The following is an 11,220-nucleotide window of genomic DNA, read 5'->3' on the forward strand; positions in this document are numbered from 1 at the left end:
AGAAAACAGTATCCCACAGGGCTGAGCAGGGATACCGAGGGTCAGAGACAGAAGGAGCACCTGGCCTATTTTGTGAGGAGAAAGGGGATGGGGGAGGCTTCCTGTCAGAGGTACATGCGTACGTCTGTGCTCAGTCACTCAGTCATGTCCAACTCTTTGCGACCCCATGGACTGTAGCCTGCCAGGCTCCTCTGTCTGTGGAGATTCTCCAGGCAAGAATACTGGAGGGGGTTTCCATGCCCTCCTCCAGGGGATCTTCCCAACACAGGGATCGAACCCATGTCTGTTTATGTCCCCTGCATTGGCAGGTGGGTTCTTTACCACTCGTGCCACCTGGGAAGCCCCCTGGAAGAGGTGACATCTAAGCTAAGACCTCAGGTGAATAGGAAAGGGAGAGAATTTCCCAGGTAGAAGGAAGACATTGAAGGCTTAAGACAACATGCATGTGACTGGTTATGTCTGGGGCAGAAAACTGGAGGTCAGGGTTGGGCCAAGGCAGGCCAGAGAGGTGGTTGAAGAAACTGTAGCTGAACCCGCTCAGGTGTGTCTCCTCTGTGAGGGGAAAGCCCTGATCTCTGAGAGCTCTGCCTCCTGGTTGCAGGGACCCTGGAACCGCACTGGTCGGGACTGCTGTGGACGGCCATGCTCATCTCTCTGGCCATCGTCATCGCCCTCCCCAAGCCCCATGGCATCCGGGCCTTAATCGCTTCCACAATTCTCCGGTTGATATTTTCCGTCGGGCTACAACCCACGCTGTTTCTTTTGGGAGCTTTCAACGTAAGTACGAATCCCTCCATTGCCATTTTTTTGTTTGTTTCCATCTAAGTAGGAATGCCTTCCATTCTCCCTGGAATTTTGGCCTGTGCCTTCAGTGCAGAAAAATATATCCTTTGGGTAAGCTGTTAAAATAGCAGAGGAGAGCCGCAGGTGGGCATCTCCCTCTTCATCTTCTCACAGGACAGTGGACCCCTTCATGTGCTCTCTGGACACTGGCAGTCTCCTTGTCAGGGAATATTTCTCTCAGAATTAAGCAAAGGGAGAGAGATGTTGAGATTTGGGTTCATCGTGCCCATCAGGTCATAGGTGTGCTCGGACGAGATGTTCTAATCAGGAAGTCCAATGACTGCATGTGAACACAGCCCCCATTTCTGGTGAGGACCACAGAGAACAGAGCAGAGAGGCAAGAGGGACTGTTCAGAGAGAGGGAGCAGGTGGAGCGGTCAGAAGAGAAGCCAGGCGTCAGAAGGTGGGTTACCGCAGAGTCAGTAGTGATGTTTGGAAGTGCTGTTTCAGTGCTTCAAAAGCTTCCAGTGTGCAAGGGTGGACGCCTACTCCCTCTGTGGAATCCTTAGGAAATGGACATGACTGATACCAAGCCATAAATTGGAGAGGTTTCCTGCCAAAAAGAAGGAACAAGTTGGGACCTGTGGGCATCTAAAACCACCTTCCAGAGGTTTATGCCCTGAGCATATAAGGAAGCTGAAGTCACTGCATAGAAATGAAAGTGATATTGCAAAATAGGTTAACGCTGTAATTTAGGGCAATGATAAATGTCCCCAAGTGGGTGTTCAGATGGCAGAGGCAGTAAGGGTGTGAGAGGACAAGAGACCACTTCAAGCTGACAGGCTTAAGGGGAGGAAGTTTTGTCTCAAAGAATGGAAACCTTCAGGCCAGGAGGCAGGAACTGGGAGGAGCATTCTCTCCACTGGTGGAAGCAGCGAGGAAAGCCCAGACCTTCTTAAGGAACAGCCAACAGTTAAGTTTCGCCTCCTCAGTGGTTCATGTACTGAAATATAGGACCTGATTCTGGACAAGGAACCTGGGCCCCAAACTTTAGGAAAACCCACTGGGGCTCCGTCCTCCAGGTGGGCCTGTCCCAATTTGATAAATCTTGGGTGAAAAGGGACTTCCTTAGTCAAATTAATGTGGGAGATGCTGGGTCAAGGAAAATGCAAGGTTTTTTACTGAAAGATTTCTGAGACTTTAACCTACTGATAACATATGAGGGCTTCCCTCATAGCTCAGTTGTTAAAGAATCCACCTGCAATGCTGGAGACCCCAGTTCAATTCCTGGGTCAGAAAGATCCCCTGGAGAAGGGAAAGGCTACCCACTCCAGTATTCTGGCCTGGAGAATTCCATGGGCTGTATAGGCCATGGGGTTGCATAGAGTTGGACACGACTGAGCAACTTTCACTTTAACGCATGATGAATCTCTAAGAAGGGAACACCGGGTCTTCATATTTCCCAAACTTCTTTGCCCACATGTTTTGTAAAGTGTAACTTGGAATTAGTGTTGTATGGAATATAGATTGGGAAATTCTATTCCCAATACTGGTAAGTGACTCAGGGCTTTTTGGTTTTAAAGATTTTTTTCCAACGTGGACCATCTGCAAAGTTTACCACAACACAGTTTCTGTTTTATATTTTGATCTTTTGGCCGAGAGACATGTAGGATCTTAGCTCCCTGGCCAGGGTTGACACCTGCACCCTCTGCATTGGAAGGTGAAGTCCTGACCACCGGACCACCAGGAAGGTCCCTGACTCAGGGATTTTGAGCAGAGAATTGGTATAAGCAAAGTATCGTTGAGAAAATCCCCTCAGTAGTGGCATGAATATATATGTATATGTATATATGTGTGTGTGTATATATATATATATATATGGATTTGAGTCAGGGGGTGGGTGAACTGGAGGCAGGGGGACCCCTTACGGAGTCATGTCCCCCTTACATGAGACAAGCCTGCCTCTTGGTCATAGTGGAGAATGAAGATACAGATGTCAGAGCTTTGGAGGAAATGGTGACACATGGTGGGCTTAGGGTCTGAGGCTTATGCCTGAAAACAGTGCGCGACTTGGTCGGGGTCCTTTTCTCTAGGCAGCGAAGGTATTCCTGTCTTTACTGGGTGGTGAAGCGGGCAAGAATAATTCCAAATTACGGAAGACTGGGAGAGGAATAATGCAGTCAGCTACACTGAAGTCAGGCAAGACCTGGTTTTCAGGGTGCAGATAGACCTGAGTTGTTGAGTTACTTGACTTGAGGTGACAAGACAAGCTATTCGTGTTAGGCCTGGCATTTAGAAATGCATGACCAGAGTAAAAGAGACACATGAGCATTGAAGGAGGGAATGCAGGCTTCACCTGCAGTGAGTGGAAGTATTTTAAGAAAGAAATACAGAAGACACAAATAGAAGGAAAAAGCACTATTTCAGAGGTTGTCTTCTATGAGTTAATTCTTTTGTTTCTCTGGTCTTTAGTCATTCCAGAGTTTTCTCTTCTGTAACATTGATCAGTTGGGAAAGACTCTATGTGGATAATTGATGGCCATTCATAATAACATTAGCCGGGGGGAGGGAGGGAGAGATGGGAAAAATAAAACAATAAACAGTTATTTAGAGGGGAGTAAAAAAAAAAGAATTCTTACATGGAGCAATGGGAGAAGGAACAGTAGCTGTGAGAAAACTAGGGCAGAAGTTAAAGAGGAGAGCAGGTTCAGGTAAAGCGGATTGCTCTGTTGTTAAGATTGTAGGGCATGAGATGTTGGAAGTCCTGGAATGCCAACCAGAGCACGACCTTTTTTTCCTCTCTTGGAAACCTCAGCACAGTTCATTCAGAATTGATGATGTTTTCTCACTCTAAAAAAGATCTGACACTGGCAAAGGTTAGAATATTAAGGAAAAAAAGACCCGGTGGATTGAAAGTGGAGCCTGTCTGAGAAAACCTAACCTTCTCCGTGGGTGTTGGCTTCCTCCCTTATCTGATTGCTGAGAAGCTCACTTGCACTGACCCACCAGATTAACTGGCAGTATTCCCCCAGCACCTGTGGCCAAGCTAGCTCGGGTGGCAGGACATGGTTTTACAAAGTGCAGCCAAAGCGCATTCTCTCTGGCTTTCTCCTGACTTAGGATTTTCTAGCAACATGTTGCTAAAGGCAGACTTGCAAGCTTGGGATTTCTATCAAAGGTGGGACTATCTTATACAGTAGGTCAGCCTTCAGTTGCAGGGGTCAGAAAACCTACTCCATGCTAACAAGCAAAGAAGAAAATGTGACTGAGAATCAAGAGGCTGGCTTCAGGTGTAGCTGAATCCAGGAGCCCAGACGTAGCGTAAGGGCTCAGTTCCTCTTGTTTGCTTCTGCACTACTGGTACCCTCAGGCTCTGTGATAATGCAGATGGATGTCAGCAGCCTCAGAGCTCACTTTCTCTCAGGTTCAAGGTCAGGGATAAAGAATAAAATTGTCTTAGCTGCAGTCCCAGCTAAGATCTCAGGGGGTGTCATTGATTCCATTTGGTCACATGCCTATCTCTGAACGAATCATTGTTGCCAGGGAAATACAGTATTCTGACTGGCCAGGATGGAGCCCCACCCAGACCTCAAGGACCAATATAAAGAAAGGGATGGAGCCCCAGAGATAAAATAGAAGTTATTTCCAGAAAGGGGGGCAAGGGACTAGAACTCATCCTGAAGTCCCTTTCTTCCCCTACCACCCCAAGAAAATTATTTTTCCGTGTAGAATTATGAGCAGTGGATAACAAGAGCTGGCTGCTTCTCATTAGATTGCAACACTCTAATGCCTAGAACGTAACAGAAATTCAGAAAACACTTTTAATCATGCTGATCACAGCGTTCGTGGATTGAGGTGACTTCTGTGTTTGACTAACTCACGGAACAATGTTAGAATGATTCATATCTCATCTTGAAAATCATAATTTCAGTATGTGCGAATTTTGTTTTTGTCATATACAAATGCCACTTGATTAGTGTTGTGCGTGAAGTTATTTGACTGTCACATTAACTTGCAATATGCCTGAAAAGCAAAGTAATGAAATGACTGAGATCCACAGAACAGTTCTTGGTGTGTCCGGTGGTCACTTGGTGCAAAAGGAAGCTTCTGTTTGGGGTAGAGGCGCCAAAAGACACTTGAGGGCAGGTTGCCCTCAGTTCTCACCAAGAGTCTCAAGTTTGGCTTGGTCCATGCTTCTCTCACTGTGGCTGTCATTGTTCTCAGGTCTGCAATAAAATCATTTTTCTGATGAGCTTTGTGGGCAACTGTGGGACATTCACCAGAGGCTACCGGGCCATGGTTCTGGATGTTGAGTTCCTTTATCACCTGCTATACCTGCTGATCTGCGCCATGGGGCTCTTCGTCCATGAGTTCTTCTACAGTTTGCTGGTGAGTTGCTGGTGTTGAAAGATTTTACATGCTGGAAACTAGGAGAGCATGTTCTGTCCTTCCTTCTCATCACAGATCGCTCCTTTTCACAGTGACCGGTGTGCCTGGTCTAAAGAGGCAGTAGGCCCCTGGACGCAGTGTTTGGGGCATCAGGAAAGGAAAGCTACTCCCGAGAGAAGGTCTGACGAGAAGGAGCCCAGGGGGTGTGTGATCACACTGCCTGCACGCACGCTCAGCCTGTTACTTTACAGTGATAGACGATGCCCGCAGCCTGGCTCAGGAGATGTTACCTCCACACACCGTCCACACCCCCTTTGTTTTTCTTTATTTCTTGGGCTCAGCCAGCACTTACCAAAAGAATGTTTGTGTGACTGTCACCTTCTGACAGTTCTCATGGGATCCATCATCCAGTGAAAGCATGTAGAAACAAGAGCAGGAGCTGTTTTCAAAGACCCAAGACCCCATGACAATGAACTTGATAGATTTATGGATCCAGGAGACCTTTTCAGCGGAAGTTGTCATGCTCCGGTCTGAGCTGAGTGGTTAAATGTCTTGATGCTATTACCTTCCTCCTGAGCAGGCTGTTAAGTGACAGACCACTGCCTGCTTATTCTGCTGTCGTTACGGGGAATCTTGAACTGTGGAGTTGTAGATAAAAAACCATTTCCTTGTACCTACGTCATATGATAGGAGGCGTAAAATTGACCTTTCTGCCAGCAAAACCATCCATAAAGGAAATAGAAGAAGTAGATTATACTTCTGAGCTGAGGATAAAATGTTGCTGAGGATAAAAAATATTCAGAGTCTAGGTGTTGACTAAAGATGAGGGACTTGGGAATTCCCTGGCAGTCCAGTGGTTAGGGCTCTGTGCTTTCACTTCCAGGGGTGCAGTTTTGATCCCTGGTCGGGGAGCTAGGATCTTGCAAGCCCTGGTGAGACAAAAAACAAAAAACAAGGGACTTATTTGCAAAAAAAAAAGGCAGAGCAAGGAAAACACTTTGAGGAGTTGCAGTCCATGTGGTCTCCAGGCTGTGGCTTAACTTCTCTGCGCTGCTCACATCTACAAAATGGGGAGAGCAGTCCATGTCCCCACAGGGCCATCGTGGGGATTCTCCACCACTACGCATGTCAGTCTAAGACCAGCCCCACAACAGAAATGCTGAGCGAGGGCCGTTATTACTGTCTCTGTCATCCCTTCTCCCATCCAAACCCCGTAAAGAATGCCAGGACTTGCTCCTTCCATTAGCCGCGCATGCTAGCAGACAGAGAGATGCATTCTTCCCCTTCATTTTAAAAATAGGTCTGACCAGACTTTGAGGTTTTAGGCAAAGAGGTCTCTGGATCCACTTGTGATGCCATTAGGTGCCCTATTTTGGTCACTGTCTATCAGAGACCTTTAGAATTCTGTATATATTTCTAAGCCTTTTTGTCTCACATAGTAATCTGTGGAGGGGGTTCTAGCTTGTGAATCTGGGAGACCCAGGTTCGGGACCCAACAAATTCCTGGCCTCTCTGAGCCAAGGAGGCAGAGTTGAGTCGGGGGGCTCTGCCATCCCTGCTGAGGGGGGTCTCACTTGTGAGATTGGAGAGTCCCCTTCAGAAATGCCATCTCGCCCAGGGAGAGGGTGACTCTTCCTACTGTCTACCGTTTGTAGGTAAAATTAATAACTAACATTAAAATTTATTGGTTGATGGAAAATTATTATTAGGGTTAGGGTCCGTTTCCGCTTTGTTCATGGAAAAGTCCTCCTCTTTTGTTCACTGGCAGTGCCACCTGGTGTCAGAAGCCGGGGGGGTGTCGCAGTGAGTCTAGGCAGTGTCGTTTCAGCCCTCCCAGGCTTCACAGTGTAGAAAAGAGCCGTTACTGTGAGTTACTGACGTGCCCCATGGGCTCCTTCTGTCCTACCTCACGGGTGGGTCTGCCTCGGCGGTAGGCGATCTCTGCATGTGATCCCCGGAGAGGCTGGGCCTGGTGAGTCAGGTCACCTGCCCGGAGCCCCACGAGAGTCAGGGGCAGAGACACGACAGCTCCACAGCCCCACTGACTCCAGGGTCTGAGGGTTGGAGCCCGGCCCTGAGCTGCTTTTCATTCGAGCCTGTGAAGAAGTCGCTGCCTCAGTGAAGGCAGTATTTCACGGCGCCATCTGCAGGCACGCTCTCCCAGCTCTCAGCTGTCACAGGGAGATCAGAGATGCTCAGAGCTCGCTGTGATGTTACCTGGGCTTGGTGCACTTTGAGAAGGACCTGCAGGATCAAGAGAGACCATAGCTAGATGCCTCTCCTTAGTGCTGCTGGGGGGTTTCTAAACCATTTGGCCTTGACTTTCCGGGACATCAAGTGAGGTGTTCCTTTTGGGGTCAAAGCAGCATTTGACATGTCTGTTGAGAACCGCAGGCAAAATACTGAAACTTCACTTTATTCCATAAATGAGGAAAGCCTGCGACAGAAAGGAACTGGAGGGAGACTGGGAGCAGGAAAAAGCCGCATGTCACCAGCTTGTGAATGCTCCATGCCAGCAGGGCAGAAAGGCAGGGCCGGTGACTGTGCTCTAATGGAAGTTCACCCCCAAACTGGCTGAACCCGGTCCCCAGCTGCATTCAAGCCGTGTCCTTAGAAAACTATTAACATCCCGAGATGAAAGTGTGCAGAGTTCATTCGCAGGCAGGTAACAGAAGGAGAAATGCAGATAGTCAGTAAATGTGCAGGTATTCTAATGTCAAACAGTGACATACTAATTAAAATATGATCCCATGTTGGAGCCGTGATGTAAGGAAAGGTTCAAAGGTGTGAACGTGCCCAGTTTTACTGAGAGTGAGCCAAAAAGAGCATCATTTTCTAAGTGGTTGGGATAAATTGGCATAGCCTTTCTGGAAGGCAATGGAGCAAAACGTATGTGTGTTACATTTGACCGAACAATTCCATTTTAGAAACTTGACGGAAAGAAATAACTGGATAGGTGAGTATAGAGGCATGTACATACAGAGGTGTTCATCACAGCATTACTCTTAATGATGTAGAACTGAAACTATCTTGACTGTTTAAAAAAGAAAAAGAAGAAGGTTGAGTAGACAGCAGTTTTTCAATACACTGGAATACTAGGTGAACATTTTTGTTTTTGAAACCAACATGAACTTTATGATTTTCTTCCTCAGGTCGAAATCAGAATAATTATGACAGAAACAAAGCTTATGAAGCTTTGTTCACAAAAACATCATGAAGTAAAACTTGCTTTAGTGAAGATCCATGTGCATAAAATGAAAAAGCTCTCCAAAATCCAAATAGATCTAATTGTTCTTTTTATTAAATATCAACATAGATAGCAACTCTGTTGTCCAAATTCAAGAGAGTATAAACACCTCAGGATGATATTGAAATAATGTCTAATATAAAATGAATGAATGTACTAGAAGGAAGAGAGAAAAGGTATTTCCAGAAAATTAGAACACTGCTTATTATTAACCAGAGTTGTGTTGATACTTATTCATTTAGATTTGACAAAAGGATACTATTTTAGGGACTTCCCTTGTAGCTCAGCTGGTAAAGAATCTGCCTGCAATGCAGGAGACTCTGGTTCAATTCCTGGTTTGGGAAGATCTGCTGGAGAAGGGATAGGCTACCCACTCCAGTATTCTTGGGCTTCCTATTTGGATCACACTCTCCCAGTCTCTCAATCAGGCTGTAACCTGGGCAGGTACTTTAAATACGTGACCTTTTTTTTACCTGAAAATGTTCATAATTCTCTTAGGAAGCAAGCCGACTATATGCCACATTATGGTATAATACTTTTATAAAAATATATATGCATAAGTTACATTTTTTCCATTGTAATAAGGCCAGAAGGAAAGAACTTATTGAGTAAATGTCTATGGATATTGGAATAATTAGCATTTTTTGTTTTTCTTTTTCCTTTGTGCTTTTTTTGTGTTTTCAAAAGTCTCCTCCATTGAACTCGTCTAATTTTCTAGTTAGAAGAAAGCTTTTCCTTATTACAAAGTAATGCATGGCCATTATTTTAAAATCAGAAATTATAGATAGATGAAAAAAAAAATCACTTGTTATTTCAGTGATTTGGGGGCTGTATAATCTCTACAGTTCTTACCCGCAAAAAACAAGTGTCATTTGTTGTCTGAAGTTGCTCTTTCTTGCTGCTTCATAGTGGCTTGCTAGAAAATATTTAACCAGCGTTAGCAGCAGCATTAGCCTTTTGTACTCTTAGATCTGAATTAAGGCCTCTTCTCTGCTTCCTTTTAAGTGTCCTCCTTTACCCGATGCCCTTAACTGGCCTCAGGGCACAGACTGGCCTTCTGGAGGCAGAGGGCTAATTGAGCAGAAAATGAACTCCGATGTCAATTTCTGCATTGAAAGGGACTCTGAGATCAGCTAGTTCAGTCCACTGACTTCACAGATGTGGAAACTGAGGTCCAGGGAGGTTTCACAGCCAGATCAACATCTTGTAACAAATTTAAAGCAGAGACAGGGTTCACATGCCTGTCCCTGGACTCCCTTGGCTCTGCAGTCATTCCCTGGAGCCGTTTAGAGGCAGGATTCTCAGGAAGAGATCAGATGTCATCAGCAGGACCATATTAAAACTAGCTCCCAGCTCCAAAATAACCCCATTCAGACCTTCTCTAGTGGCTCCCCACCATTTCTCCAGCCAAATATCTGAGATTATACTTCTTAGAAGACCAGCCACTGGTCTCCTGTACCTCTGAGTACCGACATGGGGCCTCCATTTCTCATAAAGCCAACTTCTTGCCGAGCCCAGGCCCCTAGGCAGAGGTCAGGCCAAAATTACGAGCATGTCGTGAGCAGCAGGTTGTCTCAGCCCCTCCCAGTGGGATGAGAGGCGGTGAGGCTTCCTGGTGTGTGACCACCACCAGCTTCCCTGCCACGTTCTGTCAGGGTGGCCTTGGCCCAGGCTCTTCATCAGGAAAGTAATGATAATTATTACCATTGGTTGTGTCCTTAGCACATACGTATGAGTGTATGCTAAGCACTGTATGTATGTTGTCTCTTTATTCTTTATGGTAACTCTGTCTCTTCCACTCTGCAAATGGCAAGACTGAGGCTCGCAGAGGAAGAGGTTGGTAGCTGGTCCAGGTGACAGCAAGTAGGTGAACTGGGGTTTGAACCTCTGTCCGACTCCAGAGACCCTGCCCCCTGGTCTGGCCCATAGCAGCTCAGGGACCTGCGGTCAGGGACCAGGACTCAGCCAATCCTGTATCCAGAGTGGCTGACCCTTAACAGAAGCTCCATCAAATGGCCCCTAAATGACCGCACACCAGGCCCCTCCTCCCCTTCCTCTCCCCTGTCCCTTGCAGCTCCCTGGTACAGGCCTGTGTTTTGTCTAGTCCCAGGACCTCGAAACTGTATGTAGACAACTTGAAATCACTATTGTTTTCCACCCTCCTCTTCTATATTTGTTTTTCCTTATTTTTACTATCTCAGTTTTCACTATTAAGATGGGCAAGTGTAACATATTAAGAAAAGAGTATAATGCTTTTTTAAATTTTTATTTTAATTGAAAGCTAATTGCTTTACAATACTATGTTGGTTTCTGCCATACATCAACATGAATCAGCCGTAGGTATACATATGTCCCCTCCCTCTTGAACTTCCCTAGAGTAGAATGCTTTTCAGTTAGCCAAACGGTAAATTCTTTATAAATGAAGTTGTCCTTGGGGACATTGATGTTCGTCTAATAGAGATGCTTCTTAACATTGTCCCCTTGTCCTTTTTTTTGTTTGTTTTTAAAGCTTTTTGATTTAGTGTACAGAGAAGAGACTCTGCTCAACGTCATTAAAAGCGTCACTCGCAACGGCCGGTCCATCATCTTGACGGCGGTTCTGGCTTTGATCCTGGTTTACCTGTTTTCCATAGTGGGCTACCTTTTCTTCAAAGATGACTTCATCTTAGAAGTAGATAGGCTGCCTAATGAAACCTCCCTTCCAGGTGGGTTTGGACCTTCTGATCTTTTTTTAATGTTAAAAGAATGTTTCCTGATTACAACTGAACGAAAAATGATGACTTCGGCAGTGTAGGTATTTC

At 45.9% G+C, this 11,220-nt stretch overlaps 1 protein-coding gene across 1 annotated transcript in view; it reads left to right on the forward strand.

Annotated features, from left to right (window-relative positions):
* ITPR1 (inositol 1,4,5-trisphosphate receptor, type 1) overlaps window positions 1-11,220 on the forward strand; it is a 355,741-nt gene that overhangs the window by 307,287 nt on the left and 37,234 nt on the right. Inside the window, exons 52-54 of the mRNA XM_010844129.1 lie at window positions 602-777; window positions 5,008-5,172; window positions 10,929-11,124. Coding sequence (XP_010842431.1) covers window positions 602-777; window positions 5,008-5,172; window positions 10,929-11,124 — 537 coding nt within the window. The remainder of the gene's footprint in view (window positions 1-601; window positions 778-5,007; window positions 5,173-10,928; window positions 11,125-11,220) is intronic.

The sequence above is a fragment of the Bison bison genome, unplaced genomic scaffold (assembly GCF_000754665.1).
Source record: "Bison bison bison isolate TAMUID 2011002044 unplaced genomic scaffold, Bison_UMD1.0 scf7180017864194, whole genome shotgun sequence".
Classification (NCBI taxonomy): Eukaryota; Metazoa; Chordata; class Mammalia; order Artiodactyla; family Bovidae; genus Bison; species Bison bison.